The sequence below is a fragment of the Gallinula chloropus genome (assembly GCF_964237585.1).
Source record: "Gallinula chloropus genome assembly, chromosome: Z".
Taxonomy (NCBI): Eukaryota; Metazoa; Chordata; class Aves; order Gruiformes; family Rallidae; genus Gallinula; species Gallinula chloropus.
This window is the reverse complement of record NC_140089.1, coordinates 86,484,928-86,508,359: the sequence shown is the minus strand read 5'-3', so window position 1 is coordinate 86,508,359 and position 23,432 is coordinate 86,484,928. Positions and strand designations below refer to the sequence as shown.

The following is a 23,432-nucleotide window of genomic DNA, read 5'->3' as shown; positions in this document are numbered from 1 at the left end:
GCACCTTCATCAACCCACCTACCGACAGAGCCTTTGACAAGGTGTGAAACAGGAATGGGAGTAGGGAAAACACGACAACATCACTTGGAGCCAAGCAAAAACTCATCTGCACTAAAAAATGCCTCCTAAAGAACACTCTCTTCTATGCTTGCTGCCAATTGTACTTGATTAATCAGGTTTGTGTGTGGGTGTTTTCCTTCACTCCATCCCTAACAGTGTATTTTTCCATAAGTGATCTTAATCTCGGTGCAGATAATTCATTGCCTGCAAGATCATGACTGCTCAAAAGAAGTTGCAGTATTTTGCCATCAGAAACAAATCAAACTTGCTCTGGAAAGCCATAAATACCTTTTCAAGACATCAGCCCTCCCGAGTTATTTGTCCTTTTAAAAGTAATAATTGCAAGTTTTGTTCCTCTACAAAAAAGGGGGGGATGAGAGTTGGGCTAGTTTTGATCCTGTGGAGTTGATTGAAGTTTTCCTGCTGGATTCCATTAGATTGCTTCAATCCAGGGAGCGCTTACGTGCAGTACACCTGCTTCCAATAACTTCCCCACCTCCATAAAGGCAGCTGCATCAGAAAGTCCTATTCTCTCTGGGGAAAACACATTTTATAGTAGTTTCCCATCCCCCAGCCAGATGGGATCAAGCTGAGGCAGCTGCAGTGCAGGTCCCATGAGAAATACTACAAAAAGTGCAATTAAAATAATTAGTTAATGCCTTTTTGGTTTTTTTTTTTCCTGACACAGTAACAAATAAGGGAGAAAACACAGCTTGAAATAGCTATTTTACATATCAGTCCAGTAGGATATTGGATGTTTCCCAGGATTACTCTAAGCTTTCCCTAGGGCTTTAAGAGAGCTTGTGGGTGCCCAGCCAGTTGCTGGATCAAGGATCTCTGCAGATCTCCATGATGGTAACAGAGGTAGGGGAAAGTCACTTACAGAGTAGACTTTGCTATGAGAACAAAAAAGAAGAGTCTGAATTGATAATAAAGTCATTTAGATACCACTTCCTCCCTTGGAAATCCAAATTGCCTCCCATTGATTTAAGCATGTACTGGCTTAGGTTCTGATTAAGCAGAATTTGACCGATGAGTCAAACTTATGGGGGATGCATGGATGAAAAATACATGGCCAAACACGTCCCTGGCTCAGTGCAGTGAAACCTGGCATTTACCCAACTGTTAGCTGCTTTTTTGTTCGAGGATTTCTCTGCTAACCTTCAAATGGTGCAGCAAGTGAAGATTTCTTTTGTGGGCATTTTAATTCCCTTTTCCTGAAGTGTTCACAGGAAATAAAGCAGTGTTCCAGGAACTGTAGCCCCAGTAAGCTGTATTTGTTATTGCCATAGCAGGTGGTATTTAGTCTGCAGCCAGAGGAGATGACCAAAGGGTGAGATATAACATAAAAAACAGGGCAGATTCTCTTAACAGTCCTTAGCTTCCCTGATTTAACTCTCAGACTTCATCCAAGAGCCAACTTCTGCAAACAAGAGTATATATTCATTTTATATTCCTGTCGCCATTCCCTGCCACCCCTCTGGGGGAACCTGGAGGTCAGGCATCTTAGCAAAGGGTATGAAAATAAGGGAATGTTGAATAACAAATGCTTCAGATCATATAAGCTGTTCCTATCTCCCACCTTCCTGACAGAAGATTACAGAATCACCTAGCTGAGGAAGTTCTGAGTGGCTCAGGCAGGGATTCTGTGGTGTTAGTACGCAATCTGCGAAGCTGTCACTGCTCTTATCCTTTGCATGGGTCATCAAAGGAGTTTGTGAATGTCAGTAAACACTTCGCCATGCAGCAGGGACTTCCAAAAGCTATGTGCTATATAACTGCACATTTCTTTTTAATAGTTTCAAATGATTCCATTTTTGTTACTTTTAAAATTCTTTCAGTTGTAGCACAAATGATATTTTAATGTATCTGATTTTCTTATATTGCCTGGGAATGTAACTTCCCCCCCCATTTTAGGATGTTACTGGGGAAAAGAAATTCCACAACTTCCAGATTTGCCTTCCTTTTGGCTGTGACAGGAGGGTTAATGGTAGAAATGGGAGGAAGAGTTAGCAAAGGGAGTGCTAGTCATGTGGGCAAGAATGCCGGCAGCAAAGCTGGCACGTGTTGTTTCATTTGCATGAAAGTATGTTTTATTCATTTGCTGATGATTATCTACAGTAGCTGAGAGACAAAAAGGAGGACCAGGATATTACTGGGGATGGAGGTGAAATTCTGTAGCTTCCTCCCCTCTCAATGGCAGGTGGCTGCAGGAAATGTGAGTGTCCATGATTCACTGAAATTAATATAGGTGCTTTCAGTGGCTTAAATATTAAGAGGAAAATGTGCACAGGTCACTTCCTTATGTTATTTATTTTGCATTAGCTATGACTTGTTTTCGTGCTGTTTTCAGTCTTGTCACTCTCACCAACATTTAAGCATCCACTACGCAGATGCCTGCAACTGAACTGGCCATCCCAAACTCCCATCGCAGTCAGAAAAGACCAAGGCATTTGTAGGATGTGGTTCATTTGACACCGCTTAGAAATTTACTTTAAGGTGAACAGAACTGGCAGTCTCTGTGGAGTGTGTTCACTCAGTCTTGGCTAACTGCATGGAGGGCTTCAGCAGGCTGTACGCGCGTTTATGGTGGGAGGCAGGCACGTCACAGACTCACAGACTCACAGACTCACAGAATCGTAGGGGTTGGAAGGGACCTCCAGAGATCATCGGGTCCAACCCCCCTGTCCAAGCAGGGTCCCTAGGACAGGTCACACAGCTCAGCATCCAGACGGGGCTTGAGTATCTCCAGTGAAGGAGACTCCACCACCCTCTTGGGCAGCCTGTCCCAGGGCTCCCTCACCCTCACTGGGAAAAAGTTTTTCCGCATGTTGGTGCGGAACTTCCTGTGCTCCAACTTGCAGCCATTGCCCCTTGTCCTGTCCCCACAGACAGTGAAAAGGGGCTGGCTGATTCCCCCTGCATCCCCTGCTTAAGATAATTATAGACTTTAATTAGGTCCCCCCTTAGTCTTCTCTTCTCAAGGGTGAACAGTCCCAATTTACTCAGCCTTTGCTCATACGGGAGATGCTCCAGGCCCTTAATCATCTTCGTAGCCCTTCTCTGGACTCCAGAGAAGATCTCCAGGAGATCCCTGTCCTTTTTATACCAAGGAGCCCAGAACTGGACACAACACTCCAGGTGGGGCCTGACCAGGGCAGAGTAGAGGGGGAGGATCACCTCCTTTGACCTGCTGGCTACACTCCTCCGGATGCACCCCAGGATCCCATTGGCTCTCTTAGCCAGCAGGGCACACTGCTGGCTCATGGCCAACCTGTCATCAACCAGGACCCCCAAGTCCTGGAAGTTTAGGGGGTTATGTTAAAAAAAGGACTGGATAGTTATGCAAAAATAGCAAACTAAGGAATAGTTTGTTTGGTTTTTTGTGTGCTTTGTGTGTGTGTTTAATTGTATCTCTTAATAACCTATTAAAACCAGTGGGGTCTGAAACACGTGGAGCTGATACCTGAAGTCAGCTAGGGTGGGTATTGTTGAACTGTAACTCTTCTGTAGCTCTATAACTTTACACTAGCAGCTGGGAAGAGAATACTTTTAACAGGAATGTATAAGTTTTGGAGCACAGACGTGCTCTGAGGAGAGAGTGAGGATACCAAGGAAGGGCAGCAGACATGAAATGCAGAGTTAATGGATTTCCTGCATATTTTAGGGAAGGGTGATGTGCTGGTTCCAGACAGCAGCTTCTAAATTCAATTATATATTGAACATTGGAAGTCAAGCTCTGCTCTGTGCAGGGCTGGTCTGAGCTTGCAGGGATTTATCAGATGTGTGGCCCAGACCAAAGTAGGAATTCCTGTGAAGGTGGCGACTGTCTGAACTGAGATCATCTGCCACAGAACAATGTTCATCATGAAGCACTGATTTTTTGCAGTGCCAGCCAATTCCTCTGCTTCATCAACTGGAAGGAGAAATGCTGAGGAAGAAAGTACATCCTTCCTTTGCACAAAGCAGATGGATGCTGTATGTATAGATCTGAACTCCAGCTTCCCTGGATTTCCAAGGCAAACTTGTAGTAGCATCCAAAGCAAGGGGATAGCATCTGAATTTGAGCTGTCAGAGGGAAATTGATGACCATGCCATAGTTCCTTAGAAAGTTATAAGTTAAAAAAAGGGGTAAGGGACAGTCTTCAAACACACTTTCAAACTTTATGTTACATTCCTTGTCTGTTAAACCTTGGACCAAAAAGTATAATGGGTTTATGATGACAGTATGCAACAGCACGGCATATATCCTCCATAATCTCTTTGTCTTTGCCACAGTAAAAAAAAAAAAAAAGAAAAAATATGAATGTGATTATTGCCCTTTTTATTAAGCAAATATTTTGTTGTGATTCCAGAACAGCATTGTTCTTGTTTGCCACTCACCCTCATAGACTGCAAGAACCCACAGACACTACTAGCTACAATTTTTATCACACCAGGGAAGAGTTTTCCTCATCAGTTAGCCAATTTTTGGGGCCTCTGAAACTTCCAGTGGGAATCTGGCACTGTGCTTCATTTTCTTCAGCGCTGTGTGGATTGCAGAAGAGGAGCACTGATTTGGCTGTTCCTGTGTCATCCACATCTGCCACAGGGGAACCAAGGTGACGTCACAAAACAAATATCCAAATTGCAGGCAGAATATTTAGTTTTAAACTGATGGTGAAAAAAACCCCAACAATCCAACGTAGAATAACTTCACTGGTGACTTTCTGTTGCCTAATGTCCCAACATACTGAACCACGATTGAAAGTTAGGTGCATTTGTAGACTCTGAACCCAAACAACCAAACTTCTGCTGTGCCTGAGCCCCAGATTTATTTCCTTCTTTTACCCAGGACCAAAGCCTCACTCTCCCACTGCCACTAGCTATTGTGTTGCTGCTTGTTCATGTGGATATTATTTATTGTCATCTGACAGAAACTAAAAATGTGGTTCAGAAAATGCTTTACAAAGAATAATTTGTTCCCAGCAAGACCTTTCTAGCTGCACAGTAACATAAAAGCATCGAAGTGCCAGGAGAACTCTTTAAAAATAAACTGCCCTGATGCTAAAATAAGCTTTAATTGATTGAGAATTGCACCGAGCCTGACAATCTGAGCCATTTATTATTATTTTTCCTTTCAAGCTTCAGCTTTGTGTGATTTAAAGTGACTGAATTACAGTTCCCACATACCTTCCTACCCACACTGCATGAAAAAAACCCCACGCACAAACTTCTTAGCTCCCAAGGAGCTGCTGGATACACCTGGAAGAAAATAAAAGATGCTGATTGAAAGTGAAGTCTAAATAAAGGTGGTGGTGGTGATGGGAATGTTCTGCAAAGAAAAAATTTCCCTATTCTGGCTAAATGCCACACTGTGCTTCCCTCTCCTCTGAGGAGAGCTTTCCAGGGGATGTCTCTCCCTGTCAAAGGCATTTCCTTAATGCTTGCTTGTAGAGTACTGGATCCCATAGGCCAGATGCTGTCCTGTCTCCCTGTGCTGGAGATTAATAGCAGGCTGTGGATAAACTACCACTCTGCCTTCCCCATTTTAGGTTTTTAAAGGAAAAACACAACTGAGTGGCTGCACTCAGCTATTTAAACAAACAGCTTGTGGCAGGCTTTTCTGCAGAAGGTCAGCACCAGCACCAAGGATGGCTGATAAACACAGAAAACTCTCTGGCTGATGGGAAGAAGGCTGTACTGGTGGTCTTTTGCTAGGGAGAAGTGAGCACTGGAAGTAAGTGGAATAAAGCAAATGCCAATGGGGTCAGACACAGGATCTTTCCTTGGGAGTGTGTTGTGGAGGATGGAAATCTGCGTCACAGGCTCATTAGAGATAACTAGTGATATTCAAAAGTCAGCCAGCCGTGCTTGTGGTGTGTTTAGGTATGCAGGTGGGAAAAGCACAGGTCTCTACCTTCAGCCTGAGGAGAGTTTTTAGACTCATGCCATTATAATCTGGCTCATGGCTCATGGGTAGCTCCAGCTTCCCCGTGGGGTATACCATGTTCAGGTCAGAACAACTCCTCAAGCTTCAGTTGGGTTTAAGGTCTTGCTGTGAGTCCTTATCTGAATCGTAGCCCTGAACAATCTGCTGCAGCCAAGAGCCAAACAAGGGTTTTTTTTTTAACTCTCAAAATTTCAAGAGGAGGAAGATGCTTAAATACTCTTTTGGCTGCAGCCCTCAATCTCCCTGCCCACATCAGCATTGCCTGTGACAGTGCAGTGACATTTATGATCACAGAACTGGCAAAGCTCAAACTGCTGGTAGAGGGTAGGGGTGATTCAGGCCCTGTCTACTGATGAGTTTCTGGGTCTGGGTGGCTAGCTGTTCCCTTGGGACCTCCAGACTTGTTTGTCAGCAAAATGGATCATCATCACCTTGGCTTTGCATGCTGGTATGGGTTTGCAAGCTGAGCAAGTTGCATGCTCAGCTTGCAAACACGTATCAGCATGCAAACTCTAAATCACAGTTCTAAATCATAAATCCCCCTTTCATCTTTCCTTCTTGCCTGCTTAAATTATAAATTGTCACAGCAAGAACTGCTAATGCCCAACCTCAGTGTCTAATACAGTCCTGTTCCAGGAATGGTCTCTACCCTGAGACAGATAAGCATGACACAGGAATTCATGGCACATCTCTGATCCAAAGGAAGGAATTTGAAAGGATCACTGGTTTTATTAATAGCCATCTCTGTAACCACATGCAGGTCAGACCAGACACTGTGCAGAGCTTAAAAGCTGAATCCACACTATCATAAGAGGCATAGAAAGATGTGCCTAGCCACAGCACTGTGGGGATAGAGATTTCTCTATTTAGGGTTGGCTGTCCAGATTTCCAGTGAGATTTACACAGTGCCAGAAGGGTGAAATAGAATATATTTCAGGAGGAGCGGGGATTTTTGAATAAGTCATTAGTGTTTTTTTTTTCTTATTTTCATTTTTGTCATGGGCTGAAGTAAGCATGGGTTAGCATGGACTAACTTTATATGCCATATTATAGGGATTTTTTAATATCTCAACTACGTGTTTTTGTTTGTGCTGCAAAAATGTGTCAAAATATTGAAATATTTAATAATTGTGTTTTTCAGCATTAAATAATTAGTGATCCTTATTTTGGCCATAGGAAATATTTGTTCATTGTATTAGTGCCAAAGCTTTCAACTGCCATTAAACTTTTAAAGTGAGTTCTACTGGCTCCAGCACCTTCCAGGCTTCCACTAGAAGGTTTTAAGTTGGTTTTGACGACGTAGGTGGTATTTGTGACTTGCTTGAGATTAGAGGCAGGATCATGCTGCTACTCTAGAGAAAATAATGGACATGGAAATACACTGACCCTCTCTGTGGTTCTGCTAACATCCCAGTCCTGTTGTTTTGGTGTTAAATACAGGGCTCCCATACAGTGCTTTTAAGTCAAAATAGGGCTTTTAACAGGTGACTCCTGTAAAAAAAAATTGACCCTGTTTTTTTTTTCCCTGCAGAGGAACAGCTTCCATCACTGTCAGTTATTTGCAGGGTTGTTGTGAGCCTGTACAGGATTGTAACAATCATGCTAAACTTCCTGTATTTTCTAGGAACCTGGAAACACGTCTGGGAATGGAAGTCTGTGCCTAGCATTGAGCCCAGCTTAGTTTTGCACTGCTATATGTTTTAGCAAGCCCTGCTGTAAGGAGCTGTTAATAGTAAATGTGCATCACTATAGAAAAAAGAGCAGCTATTGAGTTCTGTCCAGGGGCAGATGAGGAACGGGTCCAGAGTTTGTGGGTGAGAATTAAAGGTCAGGCGAGCGTAGGGGATGCTGTTGTGGGTGCCTCTTACAGGCTGATGGGAAGGAGATTGTACTGGGGCTCCTTTGCTAGAGAGAAGTGAGCACAGGAAGTAAGTGGAATAAAGCAAATGCCAGTGGGGTCAGTCACAGGACTGTTCAGGCCTTCCAGAAAATACCTGAGTAGGTTGCAATCCCCCATAAGAACCAGGGCCTGTGACTGCAAGGCTCCTATCAGCTACCTCTAGAAGGCCTCATCAATTTACAGGCCGCCTGATCAGGATGAGGACGTTGAATAGTGTGTCCAGTTCTGGGCCCCTCAGTTCAAGAAGGACATAGAACTCCTTGAAAGAGCCCAGTGCAGGGCTGGGAGGAAGTGGCAGGGCTGAAGGGGGTGGAACACCTTCCTTACGAGAAGAGGCTGAGGGAGCTGGGTCTCTTTAGCTTGGAGGAGACTGAGGGGTGACCTTATTAATGTCTATAAATATGTAAAGGGCGAGAGTCAGGATCTCACAGCATTCTGTGATTCTGTGATAGCTGTGACATCTTTCTGCATTAGAGCTTCCCACCAGCATAAAGAAGACCTTGCTCCTTTTCCAATGGAGTCAGTGTGAACACTGTAAAAAAAAGGGGTATTTTATGCGCTGCGTGATTTATCCTCCAGTGCATATTTGACCCATAGTTGGAAGGAAACTGGTGATGATTCAATAGATGATGTAATGTATATCCAGTGTACAGACCATATGTTACCTTCAGGAAACTTCCTCCAACTCAGGCAGCTCCACAGGTAGAAGGCCTGGTGCCAACGTAGCCATTGTCATCTTGTGGCTTAGCCCAGTTCAAGAGGAAATAAATGTTTACAGCTTAGCCAAATCTATCAGCTTTCTTCCCAGTTTGAGACACACAGATTTGTGGCAGTGATGGGGGACTAGACATTGCGTTAACTACTATGCTATGCTAATAAATTCATGTTTTATATCTGCAAAAGAATTAATATTGATAAGCATATGTTTATGAGTTTCTTATTCAGCAGAACCTTCCAGGCATATACCTAATGTGCCAGCGCTTTGCAAAATCAGGGATCTAGCAGTTGACACAGGCATCATAAAAACTGTAAAAAGACTTGATTTAATTTTAATTTAGAGGAAAAAAAAAAAAAAAGATACTAAAATGAGACGTAAAAAGTGTTCTGCTTAAACCTTTTACAGCCCATAGTATTTTTCTGTGCTGGGTGTGAAGTTCTCTAATCCACGTAACAGGCATGAAGAGGAGTGGAGAGTAACTGCACAGGCAGGGAGAGTAAAAAATCACAAAGGGGGAAATGAAGCTTGTTTTGCTTTACTCTGAACCTGTACTGTACTGTGAGTTTAACATATTGAGTTATGTATATAGCATGATTTAAACAACCAACAGGCAGATCCTGCTATCATGTGAGAGACTAAATGTCCTGGCTTTCCACTGAATTTAGAATGCATAATCAGTCAAACGCTGATTCAAATGACAGGTTCAGTGAAAGGTAATTGGGGAAATTCCCAATCAGACCTGCCCATCAGAAGTTAATTTCTCTGTTTCATTTGCATTAAAAAAAAAAAAAAAAGAAACATCACCTTAGAAATAAGGGCTGCATATTGTCTTTTGAGACGTGCTTGTTCCCTGCACAAGGGAAGCAGAGACTGACTGCTACCAGGTTCTGTGCTTTTGCTAATTCAGCTTTCATTCTGTGGAGCTTCAGAAACAGGCTGCTGGTGGTTAGCCAAGATTTCTTTGTCTTTGAGATTCAATGTTAACTTTCTTTTAAAAAAAATAATAACTTCTGCTTCATTTGAACTTCTGAGCAGATGAGGAGCCCTCATCGGAGGGTGTTACTGTCTGGAGTGTGTTTGTGTTACATGGCTCAGGCTGGGGAAGTTTCTTATGATAGATTATCTCTGACAATACAGAGCAAGCAGCTCACAACGAAGGAAGGCCAGCAACGCGTAAGACAGCTTCTGGCAGCTTCCTGTTATGATAGGCTGTAAGCACTTCCATTTTGCTACTTTTGCTTTAGCCTCTGCAGTCTGTACTTCAGTCTGTACTCATAAACAACACAAGAATACCCTTTCTGAGCTCCTGCATGTCATGCAGTTCATCCAGCTCTCCATCACCGTCTCGTAAGAGGTATTTTGAGTAGCTGAATTAAGTGACACTCAACCCTCTGGTGATGGAAGAGATCTTATTTACTGGGTTCCTCTGCTCTGGCGTGACGCTGACTGGAGTATAGTGTGATGTTGCCTTGACTGCTGGTATGTTACCAGTGCCACTGTAGCTACACTGCCCGTTGTAGGCTCAATGCCTACTGTATACACAGCACCTGAGGCCCTGTGATGCCCAGCAAATCTGTCTTACTATAAGGCGCTTTTCCCCGAACCCATTTCTGAATCTGAATTGTTTCCCATTGCTTGCTTAAGTGTCAGATGTAAAACAATTTTAAAACCCCATAAATTTGGTCTCTGCAAAGGCCAGATGCTGCCAGGGAGGCCTGTGGTTGACAAGTCAAACTCTCAAAGGGCCCATGGGAATGAGCACTGGCATTGCTCATCCAGCCCTTCTGCGTGCAGTATATGACTATTTTCACTCAACAAATATTGCAGGCAACCTTTGAGCATCCTCTGAAAATCTGTCAGCAGACATCCTATTTCTTTATGCTTGCACAGAGCTGTTCTGCTTCCAGTTCTGCAGTCTTATTGTAGTGCTGGGCTGAAGGCAGCAAACAGATTTCTTTTACATGTGACATCAGGAACAGTGTCTGTGCAAGATCTGGCACAGAAAACTCTCTCTGCTTGTAATATATATCTTTGTGCTTTGCCTTTTGCTTTGGGCTTGCAACTCTCCTGCACGTAGGCATCTCAGGTGCCTATCTTCTGTCCATCTTTGATACAGCAGAAAAGGATGAGGAGACAGAGAAAATCAAAGGCTGACAGGGTGCTCCTGCACTGTTTTGCTGCAGCTTGGGCTGACCACCAGTCCAAAAGAAAGGAAAACTATTAGGCTCCTTAGTTTGATGCACTACAGCACAGATATCTGAAGAAAAAAAATCACTTTGAATGAAGTGGAATAGAGTAAGAAAGGCTGAAAGTGTTTTCACCAAAGCCAAGATGGTAATAAAATCTGCAAAACTGCCCTCACACCCACACAAGGTCATATGGAGCCAAATTTCTGCTCTCCGACACTTTGCGTTACAACTCCTGAAACAACTCAGACAAATTTCTTGGAGGGGATTTGCAAACCTATCAGTAAAAATCCAATAAATCAAAGCATTAAGTACATTTTCCTTCACACCTTCCCTTTCCCACCTTACCTTTCATCCTCCCCATACAAATGTGCCTGCGTAGTATCTTGCAGGGTCCCAGCCTGGGATTTCTGATGGCCATGCTGCCTTTCCTGTTACTGAGAAGGGTGTGTGGTTAGATCCATCTAAATGGTATGGTTCCTACATGGGAACACTCTCCTGTGATACAGGGTTAAGTGAGCTGATCATTAAAAGAAACGTATCTGTCCCTGGAGCTGATGATTTTGACCTGAGAGAATCAAACTTTTGCTATCTCATTTGCAGTCCCCTGGAATGTGTATTATTCCCAGAACAGGACAAATTAGTGCATCCAACTCAGTTATTTTTCTAAGCATAATATTAATTTTCCTCACACAGTTTGCTACTAAATGGTAGTAGAGTGTTTCCAAGGAAGTCTGAGTATGTTCTTGCCATCTTCTGTGTATCCACCACTGGCCAGCATCAGGGACAAGGCACTGGGATGGGTAATCTTTGGTCTGACCTGGGATCACCACCCTTTATACACAGAGGTGGTAACTGAAGCATTTAGCAGGGTTCACAAGCACATGTGTGGGAGCTGTGGAAGGAACTGAATTAAGATGTGTCAGAGGCTGGATCCCTACACATCTCCACAAATTTAAGGGTGTCTGAAGGGCTGGGACGTCCCTGGGGAGATCTCCCTGCCTGCAGGAGTTCAAAGTGACCAGGTTACACTTTTTAACACTATTGTTGCTTAAAATTATGTAGGGAAAAACCTGCTTTAGCCCTCAATTGTCTTACCTCAGTTGTCATAGGTCATGCTTGAGGACAGGTCCTGGCGTCTGGAACTGTGTTGAAAGGGTTGCACAAAGTTACCTTTGGCCCCTCTTCCCATGCAGCACCGACTACAGCTGAGGCAAAGTCCAGAGACAGTCCCTGTTCGCTGCTTTGCACAGCTGGGTTGCTGGCACACTTGAACATTTTGCATACGCTGATTTAACTGTTGGAACATTTATTCACACAAAAATCTTCCCATTCTCTTAGACAAAGGATTTCTCCCCCCACACACCCCCCCTACCCTGCTGCGTTTTGTTGTCAAAATAATTTGCTCCTCTGTTATTGGAGCAAGACAACCTCCTAGCCAGGATGTTTCATTCATGGATAAAGCTTTCACTGGGACTTATCTTAAGAAGCTAGGGTTTGGGGGCAGATTTTGCTCCCAGTAAAATCATCAACAAAACTCCCACTGATTTTTCCCGGTGAGCTGAACCGAGCCTCTCCCGACAACGGGGGGATTTCTAGAGGAGTTACGATGGCTGTGGACAAGGTCTTGTTGCTTTGCCCTTTCAAAAAGAGAACTGTTCCTGGTGGAGGAACAATCGCAACATTTGTCTCTTTAAATGAATGGCTCTTAGAGCCTGCACTGAGAGGCAGTCTCCCTCTCTGCGGCTGTGAGGCTACTCACAGCCTCCAATAAATCAGCATGCAGGAGCTGAGAGCTCTGTCCTTGAAGGGATGCACAGTGACCTTGCTCGTGCTTACTCCGGAGGAATAACTAGGGGGGAATGAATACAGGAGCCCAAACAGTGAGCAGGGTAGGACTAAAGGCACCGCATTCTGCACGCAGACGCTACGGTACCCACAGCCCGGTACGGACGGCACGCTGCCACACAGAATGCAGCTTTCCTGCTTAGCCTGACCAGATTGCCTCTGGGGGGTGTGTGTGTGTGTGTGTGTGTGTTTGTGGTTTGGGTTTTTTTTGCAGGGGACTGAATGAAATCCTCATGATCGTTACATGCTCGTTCAATAATAGCACACCCCAGTCACGTCTCCTCGCAAGCACATTGCACGGGAATCACTGAGCAGAAGCAAAGGAGAGCTGACGACTATGTGTTTCCAACGCAGGTCGACGGAGCCCTGTGTGTGCCATTGGCTGCGGTTTCCTGGTTTATTTGCAGCTTCCCCCATCTGGAATATGAAAATGGGATTGAAGTAGATAATTGCTAGCAGCGGGTTTTCAAGAGAGGCTTTAGAGGGGAACAGAATGCCTCTCGCGCTGCGCAGGCTGCCGGCACTGAAGGAGCTCTGAGAGATGATTTTAGATGTTATCCACGTCTGAATCTCCTGGAAACTTTACTGTGGGAAGCAAGCCATTGCGCACAATCCTGGAGCTAACATCCAAAAAGGGGCAAAGGAAGGGGCGGCAGGACCAAACAATGGGATACCTTGTCCTTGGATTGTTCACAGAAAAGCCAGCGAGCTGTCCCCTCCACTTCCCAGCAAAATAAGCATGAAAGCAACGATGAACTGAATTTTACCCAGCAGAGCTTCAGTGGCTTTTAAGAAGGATGGGATACACTGACCCTTCATCAAGCAGGGATTTGCTGGGAAACAGAACTTTGTTCTTCATATTCATCTGCGCTTTTGCCGTGGTCACCTTGCTGCAGCAGATCCTCTATGGAAGAAACTATCTCAAAAGGTAAGGGGGGATTTGGGGGAATAGGAAAAGTTGATCAGACTGAATGGAGACAGGGATCCAGCCGTACCATTAGAGCGGTTCAAACCACTTCTGGGTGTTGTGCTGGCAATATTAATATCTTGTCAATGTGGGAAGGTGCATCCAGCATCTGTAATGTCTGTGAAATTAACAACAAGGGAGAACGCTGGGCAGAATGTAATGATTTGTGTGTGTGTCTTAGATTGTGTTTTAGTCCACAGCTGTTGTAAAAATCTAGGTCTTACTTAACTTAAGCTAGACTCACTTCCACCAGCTGAGTATTTGCCCCTGATCAAGCCCTGCTATATAAGGGTTCTCTACCCGATGTTCAAGCTGAGATGGCTTGAGAAGTTGAAATAAGGTAGCGTGATCCTTGCCTAAATGTCTTCAGAAACATATGGATGCAATTCCTAAAATCAAAGTGGCAATATTGATGTTCCAAATAACAGCAAGAGCACTTTATTTTCTTTTTTTATGTTGTTGTTGTTGTTGCTGTATTCTCATGAATTGCCGCTGAGACTGCTGTGTTGTAGGGCACATTGGTCTTTGATCCTTTTACAGCAAACACCAGTGGGGATCTTCAAATCTTTAACCTTGAGCCCTGCAGACTTTGTTTTACTTATATCTAGTTTCAGGTGTTATGTCTTCTATTATTTTACAAAAGGAAATGTTTCTCTTACGTGCTTTGAGGTAAGTGGGTTTCAGCAGTTTAGGCAAGCGCCGTGGAATTTTTTTTATTGGAATTTAGCTGCTTTTTTGCCAGAGGAGATCAATGGTTTAGCTCTTGCCTGGTTTGCAACTCATGTAGTTGTTTGCCTTGTGCTGAGAGCAAGCAAAGCGCTGACAAATCAGCAAATGTTTCTCGGTGGGGGTGGGGAACAGCAGAGCCTGACATTAATATGTATAGACAGGAGTATTGCAGTTTACCCACAGAGCAATTTGTGTGCCTTGCTTAGCAGTGAGGTCTGGGCTGGGAGACTTTTGAGTGCTTTTGAGCACCTCGCTTCCAGAAAGTCAGAAGGATCTAAAGGGAAGGAGCAAGAATGAGCAGAGGTGTAGAAAACGTGTGTTTGGCTTGGGGAAAATTTTGGGGAGATGTGATAACTAAGTTGGAGTACTCAAGACATTTCTGCTAAGAGGAAGGCGACAAACACGTCTCTCTGAAGATTCATGACATGACAAGAAGTCATGGACTTCAGCTGCAGCAGGGAAAATTCGGATTTAACTAAGAAAAAGGCTATACTCCACCTTTGGGGGCTTCAGGAACCTGTTAGGTAGACAAGGGTTGTACCAAGTTGCTGTGGTGTTGAGAGAATGACTTTATGACCAGGTGAGGTCTCATCTTGCCTTATTTTCCCACGTTTTTCCATTTATCCTTGAGGCCTTGCAGCCTTACCAATAGTTTCTTTTCCAAGTTGAAATGACAATGACTGCCACAGGGCTACAGCGATGAAAAATAAATTCCAAGTATCAATTCAAATAATAAAAAAACAAGAGGCAAAATGAAGACAAAATGATGAGAAGATGCAGGTAAAACTCTTCCAGTGAGTGATGTCTGTGGTCAGTCTCTGTGCTGCCTTGTGCCCTGGGACCCTCTCCTGTCATCAGCGGGATGCAGGGAATGAAAAAAGGGTGATGTCCAATTCCCAGGCTTGCTAGAAGACGGTCTGGTTTTTGAGCACCCTGCCATCAGAGGGGCTCAAGAAGGGAAATGTGCATAAATTTTGTCACTTGGACTGGAAAATGTTGTTTATTTAAATTTTTAATTTTTTTTTTTTTAAATTCCAGCCTGTAATGATTTGTTTCATTTCCTCCTTTTTTTTTTTTTTTTTTTTTTCCCCTGCTGACATGAAGGAGTCTCTAAGAGGGGCTCCTCCAGCCACACTCAGTGCAGGGGAAAAAGCACTTCAGCTCCTTCCACAGTTCCCATCTTTCACGGAAATAAAAATGCAGGATGTGGCACTCTTGGGCTGTCAGTTATTAATGACAGAAAGGTGATTTACATAATGGCCTAAAACACTGCCATAATATTATCATGAAGGTACTTCTTCATTGTTTCTTTCCCTTTCCCACTCTTATGCCCTGCACTACGTTCCCAGGCAGTCAAACTGCCAGTCCGCTCCATGCAGGGGTAGCTGTAACCTTTAATTCATCTTCTCTTTCACAAACCTCCTGTGTTAAGTACCCTGTTAGGAGCTGATGTTGGCTGTCAGGTTCCTTGGACACGTTTTAGCTTGCACCTCCAGGGACCACAGTGGAGCTGGTGGTTTTGGAGAGCATCCTTGCAAAGGGGAAGTGGGATATTTATAGCTTGGGTGCTGCTTGCCAGGCTGGAGCTTAGGGGATGCTGCCTAAACCTAAAGCCTTTCACTCGCTAGAATTCAACGTGCTGCTTGTTTTATGATAGCCTGTGACTGCATCCCAACATCTGCAATGGTAACAGCCCTCTGGGCCTCTTCCCAAGGCAGTGGGAAGAAATGCCCTGGTGTATTTAGGGAAAATTACCCTGAAGCACCATGCCAGTAAACATACAGTGCTTTTAAACCTAAGTATAACACAGGGCTAACTCATTTCTCTGCAAGAAGATGGTGGAAATAGGTAACTGCCAGCAAGGCAGGGGGCATCTGATGTAAAACAAGCAGTGTGGGCACAACACAGGGGACAACACAGACTTAGGGACTGGTCCCAATGAATGGTGAAGACAAAGGCCCCCTTTTCCAGAAGATGGAAGAGCTAGCTGCATGGATGGATGTAGGCTGTGTCATGCCACTTACCCTTGCAAGCAGTGTTTTTATTACCATAAAAACCCACCTTAAGCTCTCCCTGGAGGGTGCCATGGAGGCTTGTGGTCCTGCATTTGCCTGTGTGGCTGTGGGGATGGCAGGACTGTGGGCGGGAGAGGACACTCCAAGAAATTTGAGAGGATGCTCAGTGACTTGTGATAAGGGGCTCACCCTCCAGTCAAGTCCTCTCTTTCCCCTTAATGAGATATTAATGAGCTCCTGGCACAGCTGGAAGAAGGGGAGAATGTAAAGATCAAATTTCAATGTATGTGCTCCTTTTCCACCCACCATATAACGTTCTCTGCTCGTTTCCCTGAAGTTTTGTACCATGTCATTGGACAGCAGAATCTTGCCCACCTTTTTTTCCCTCTTTCCCCCAAGTGGGATAGATGTGAGGACTCCCAGCAGGGCCAGTACCCACAGCAGCATCCAGAGTCCTAAACAGAGAGTTAACTGCAAGCAGGAGAACGACATCAAGAAGCTCTGGTCTCTCTAGCTCCTGATCCTGAGTGAAAAGGATGATGAAATGAGATATAATTAAGGGACTTTAATACGGATCTCTGGGGTAATTATTTTTATTTTAGGATTAATGTGATGATTAAAAACCCGCTGCATTGATCTGCTAAAGTAGGTTAAATGCTGTGGACTTCTGCTTAAATCCAGAGCTGCCACTTGCCTTTGTATTGACTCATCTTTCCAATGCTCAGCTTTCAGCTGAATTTTCTTTTGAATCAGATGCTCAGCTGAGGGCTGGCCTTTTTTTTGTGAGCTCTTGTTTGGCCAGCAGGGAATAATCCTGGATTACATCAGAAAACTGCCACTACAGTAAAAAATGTCTTCATCTCCCAACCTGTAGCATGGGAGAGATCAATAGGACGGTCCTTGTCTGCTTTGGTAAGGGAAAAATATCAGAGCAATACGTTTATATATACTGGTACTCTATTGGCAGGGAATTCACTAAATACTGTTTTTTTTTTAAAAAAAAGCCTGATTTCTGTACAGGGTAAGAGTCATCTGAAAAAGGGAGTCTGACCCTTTAAAAATACCATTTTTCAGCCATGCAAGAACATGTTTTCAAAGCTAAGAAAGACTTTAAACATAGTTTGCCCCTGGGGTCTGTCAGAGGGGGCCTGTACAGTAACTCAAAAAATCATACATCAAGAAACAGCAAACCTTTCCATACTGGCAGCCTGCATTATTTGAAAGTTTTACATCTTTTAAACTAGAATAAAACATCACTCCTCCATGTGTGTACCCTATAATTAATATCAAACTCTCGTAATGTGAGGTTATACCACCATTTTGGTATTTCTGAAGCAGCTTTTATTCAACAGCTGCAAATCAGTCCCCAGACATCCTTACTCCTTTCCTTACCCACATAAGAAAGAATGCTTATGATCATACTTCGCACGCCATAGGCAGACAAGGTATAAACCCACAGAAAGTAAATCTGGCCAACCCCTTGAGAAATCATTTAGTCTGTGCCATGCTATGAGGCAAGGTCATATCAAACTTAAAGCATGTGGTGGTTTAGCCCTGGCTGGAGGCCAGACACCCACAAAAGTTGATCTATCACTGCCCTTTTCAGCTGGACAGGGGAGAAAATAGGTACTGAGAGGCTCAGGAGTGGAGAGAAGGACAGGGAGAGATCATTCCACAATCAGTGACACAGGCAGCACAGACTCAGCACAGAATAAAGGACAGAAACTCTTCAATTGATGACCCTGCCCTGCACCCCCAGTGCCACCAGAGTCAGGTGATGAGAAGTGCAACCAGATCTTACAGCACCTTCCCCCACCCCTCCCTTCTTCCTGGACTTCACTTTTGTCAGGATTTTGTCCCCTTCTTCCCCCCATTGTGGCACAGGGAGGGGCAGGGACTGGGGGAATGGGGGTTTCAGTCAGTTCCTCACCAATTGTTTCCTTCCTAGCCGGGGTGGGGGGACATTCCTCACCCCCTTCCCCTGCTGCACCGTGGGGTCCCACCCACAGCAGACAGTCCTCCACCAACTTCTCCAACATGAATCCTTTCCCACAGGGCTTCAGCTCTTCCCCAGCTGCCCCGGTGTGGGTCACTGCTATGGGTGCAGTCACAAATCACAGAATGTCTCTCAGTCTCTCAGGCCCAGACTGCTCCAGCCTGGTCCCCCACGGTGTCACAAACACCCCTCCTCCTCCAGCAAAGCTGCTCTGGCGTGGGTCTCTTGGTCTCTCTCCCTTGCTCATCTCTCTGTCTGTCTTTCTCCCTGGGCTGCAAGTGCTGCCAGGGGCTTGCTCCAACGTGCTCCTGCATGTCTCCCCCTGCTCCAGCATGGGGCCTCTCCAGGGTGGGGTCTGGGCCTTTTCCATGGGCTGTGGGGGGACACCCGCTCCACCATGGGTTTCTCCAGGGGCTCAGGGGCAGATTTCTCTCCAGCACCTGAGGCACCTCCTCCCCCCGTTCCCTGCCCTTGGTGCCCGCACAGTCTCTCACACCTTCTCACTCACTTCTCTGGGGCAAAAAGCAGCTGCTTGCCTTTTTTTTCTCCTCACTGTGATTCCCAGAGGCGCTGTGACCATCGCTGATGGGCTGGGCCTTGGTCAGCAGCGACTCCGGCCTGGAGCCGGCTGGTGTTTGCTCTGTGGGGCCTGGGGGAAGCCTCTGGCTGCTCCTTGCAGAAGCTGCCCCTGCATCCCTCTCCTCTGCCAGAACCAAGCCACACAAAACTACAGCATTTATACAGTAGTTGCAATCTGGACACAGAGGCTGCATGTGGCTTGAGCTGTGTTTCTGTCCTAAGATGGGCTCTCAAGGACCTACAGCTAACTCATGTCAGTTGAAAGCTTCTGACCTGTACTGGATGTTTGCTCCTCTGGCCTCTTCCTTTCGCCCTGTGAAGATGTTAACCACTACCTAAGAGTATCTATTCCAGTGTTAAAAATCTCTTCACTTAAATATTTTTTCCCAAGAGATGTCAGATGAAGGTCACCTAGTGAGTCACCTCTCTACACACAGGTCTGTGCCCCCTCCATTTCTAACCAGTCTGAAACATTATCCCAGTGAAGTCACATGCAACCCATTAGTCACCTCTCTGAGCCCCTGATGGCGCTGCAGAGCTGCTCTTGCTTTTTGTTTATTTTCTTCAGAGAAACACTGGAAACTTGAGGAGACCAGTTTGTGTATATTTCGGGTATGGCCATCACCTTAAAGTGACTGGATCTAGTCTAGCATAGCAGGAGCAACCAAAACTCCATCTGTGCTATAATTGCTACAGGATATTCCCAAGAGCATTTCAAGGGGATGGGGACCAGGGTGCTGACATCCCTGTTGTGCCTAACTGACCTTGCAAAGACAAGGAGCTGAATGAGCTTCCACGAGGTCGGAGGACCACTGGAGCCTGTGCTTGGGGTAGAGATGGCAGTGGGATGGAGGAAGCAGAGCAAACAAGGAGCTGATAGATTAACTCAGCTGCCTGCAAAGTCATCAATGTCTGGTCATCCCTTTTCCTTTCTCACTGCTGCTGTTTGTTTCTTTACATAATGCTCCTATCTCCCCACATCAAATAAAAGAGAGTCCTCACAAGTACATGGCATGTGAATTAAAGCTCTGCAGGAATCTGCAATCAATTACAGCTCCGTCACAGGCTGCAACAGAGACTTTTACTGTGAAAATTTTACCTTCTGCTACTTGGAGGTTTTTTTCTGACCCGTAATTTTGACTTGCTTTTAAAGAAAAGTGGCTGAAGTTTTAGTACCAGATCATGAGGACATGTAATTTCCTCTCTTGTGCTCCCTGGAAGTGCTCTATGTGGCTCTGATGCAGAAAACATACAGGGTTTGAATCCCTGCTCCCTCTAGACTCGCTTTATTTCTGGCCTTTTGCTGGTGTTGCACCGCTGCTGTTAAGACAGCAGAACCACTCACTGATCTGTTCTGTGAATTACCAGTCCTTCTCCATTCCCCAGATAACAGTAAATTAACGTAATGAAAATCTGTTACTTCAGTATTTTACATATGCAAATTGCCTTATCCTGTGCATGCCATTCCCTGGTCCTTCCTGAGGTCAAACCATGGGGGATATGACTCACTACAGAGCGATCTACAGACACTTGTCCCTTTCGCTGTGGCTGTGGCTACCCGGCAGCCCCTAAAGCAGCTTCCACAAGCCCACCCTACACAGAAGTGGCTGGTTTGCCTTGGGTTTGAACATGTTGGGCTGTAGGAGCTCTTCACAAGCTTCTTGCCCTGGAGTGTTGAGTTATAGGTGGCCTGTTTACCAGCCAAAAGAAGGCCATTATCTCCCCTGATGAACAGAGAGACAAATCCTAATTCTAGTTCACATAATAGCTAGTAGCAGTTTGATTCAGTCTAGCTGAATTGTGGGGGAATCTAGGCCTACTTCTGTCCATGCAACCAGCCCTTTTTGAATATTTGGCTGAATATCTAGGCTGAACTCTTCTTTCTGCACTTCACACAGATCTGTTGCCTCAGATGGTTGAGTTTTACCACTGCCCAGCGTTCGACACCTGTGACTCAAAAGCCCTTTCATCCAAATTGGTTTAGATCTCATGACATTTCTTTCAAAAACACCTGTGGTACGACTTGCCAACAACTTGTTTTATGTAATTCTGAAAAAAAATCAGCTGCCTGCCCTCTATGTGTATGGGTAAAGTCCTCCTTGGCTAGTGTTGCAGACCTCCTGGTCTTTTATTTTTGACCTGGTTGGAGTTTCCTGATGGTTCTTAACACTTGCTGAATTTGGTTCAGACATAATCATTGTGCAAAGCTTTGTGTTTTCTTACTTTCACTGCACCTCATTCTTACCCTTGATTGCTTTTTCATTTCATTTCTCATTTTTTAATTCAAGTGTATTCATTGCTCAGCAGTCCATGCCTCCCTCAGGCAAACCATGGACTTAACCTCATTTCTTTGAGGCATCCTTGCCCTCCATTGCTTGCATCCATTTTGCTTCTTCATCAGCCCTGCAGATAGTCACTGCCCTTCCACGTCCTCTTTATTTAGTTAGTGTTATGCTTTAGTTCTCCTGATAAAAACCTTAAAAGCAGTCTCTGTCGCTAGCAGTTTCATGACACTTCCCATAAGAGCAAATACAGCCAAAGCTAGGCTTTTCACAGTCCTTAGCTGGAAATCTTGAGCAGCCAACAGTTTGGAGGGCTTGAAAAAAATGGTAAGAGGAGTTTGTGTTCTCTGCTCCTGGGCATGGAGAGAGGGAGTATTGGCCACTGATACCGCATACACATTGACTCCAAATGGCATTTTGCTCATTGTCTTCAGCATGAGTCCTCAGTGCAGTTGGGGCTTCATGGGTATGTTTACACACAAGAACATAGAGCTGCGTAGGCAAGTCTGACCTGCCAATAAACATGTTAGTTTTGGAAACATGAGATGCAAAGCAGTTAGCTCAGTCAGATCTCTAAGTGCTGATGGTACCCACACTGCAATCTCAAAAGTCAGAATTTCCTGGTATTTTAAAATATTTGGGGTTTCCTGTGAGTCTCTGCTTGGGACTTGACTGGTCTTTTGCCTTGGATAGAAAACAACCTCTTTTAATGTCATCTCAGTCTCTCGTGTGCTTTCTGTTGTCCCTAATTACGATAAGTAAAATACATTTTAATTATGAACAATTACTAAGAATGAATTTCTACTCATTATCTATTACTTGGATGTCTGTCTTCCACCACAGATGAAAAAAGTAAAGATTCTGTTATTTTGAAAGGTTTCCTTTAATGTCAACTCTTCATCCCTTTTAAGCAGGCTAGTCCAGAGTTGGTGCTGATTCTATTCTATCTTTCTTGGGAAGGGATTTTAGATCAGGTTTTTCAGACGTTGCATGTGAATATCTGATACAAGGTTTAATCCAGGGAAAAAAAAAAAAAAACAACCAAACCCACACCTCTTTTCTGTATAATAGTGGTTATAATCCAGAAGCTTCCCACCTATGTTTCCAATTCTGTTCTTTGTGCTAGTCAAAATATACTCCTCCACCACTTCATTGCTACCATTTCCCTCTAAGACGTAAAGCCCAGCGTGTCCCTGGTATAATACTGTATGGCCAAGTGTGTGGTGTAACCAGATGTGCCCCTTTCCCACATCTTCCATCTGTGATTTGCTTTTCATAAGGACGTGTTATTATTTCATCTCCTCCTTTTGTTGTGAATATACCATTCCTGCTCTCCCACATGTTTTCTTACATTTTCAAAACCTTTTCTAAGGGTTTTTCCCAATAAGATAGCAAGCAATCAGCTTAGCAGTTACCCACTGCCTTTTCACTTGCAAAGCTATAGGTTGTTGAGACAAAGGTTGGTCTCTACTAATGCGGTGAGCAGAGTACATATGTGAATGTACCCACATTAAAACTTCTATTTTGCTAGTTTTACTAAAGAAACAAGTATTTTTCTAAACCTGTCTGGTGAGATTCACCTCTGCTTCCACTGAGTGCAGAGATGAGTCTTATTATGGACTCTAATAAGGGGAACATCCTTCTCAACTACATGAGTTGGCCCCAGAAATGTTTTGTGTGGGTATGAGGGTTATACCCACAGATTGTCCACTTAAAGAAGCCAATGCACACATGGTATTTTCCTGCTGTTATAGCACAGGTGAATTGGGCCAAGACTGCTACAGGCAGATTTGCATTTCTTTCTTTCATGTATGCTGCAATTTTTAGATTGCTGTGCCTTGAAACTTTATTTTTAAATCAATCAGAGTATTTGAAGTGATATTAAACTATTCAAGTAATCATTTGCCTTTATTCTATCATCTAACTTCATTGTCTTCAGAGACCAAATCTAGCCCATTTGTCAGGAAAATGGAGTTTTTTGGACACTGAGGCTAGTCTGCCTCGGCTCTGCTGGCTTGGGTTTGATCTCAGCATCTCACTGTTAGTTAGTGGATGCTTTACTCCTTCCAAGCCCCTCTGATGTCTTTTCAAGTGCAGTGTAAATCAACTTGCAGTTTCTGGCCCGTACCAAAATAATTTGTATCCTTGTGTTTTCTCCAAAACTCTTCTCATTGTTATCTCTGTTGGCTGCTATGCTTGTCTTCAGTTGGGCAGCAGTCT

At 44.4% G+C, this 23,432-nt stretch overlaps 1 protein-coding gene across 3 annotated transcripts in view; it reads left to right on the top strand.

Moving 5' to 3' along the window:
* Window positions 1-13,441: 13,441 nt before the first annotated feature.
* ST8SIA5 (ST8 alpha-N-acetyl-neuraminide alpha-2,8-sialyltransferase 5) overlaps window positions 13,442-23,432 on the top strand; it is a gene marked incomplete at both ends in the record, with an annotated part of 42,810 nt that continues 32,819 nt past the window's right edge. For all 3 annotated transcript variants that reach the window (XM_084277951.1, XM_084277950.1, XM_084277949.1), the window contains one exon: window positions 13,442-13,572. In XM_084277951.1, the coding sequence (XP_084134077.1) occupies window positions 13,442-13,572 (131 nt within the window). The remainder of the gene's footprint in view (window positions 13,573-23,432) is intronic.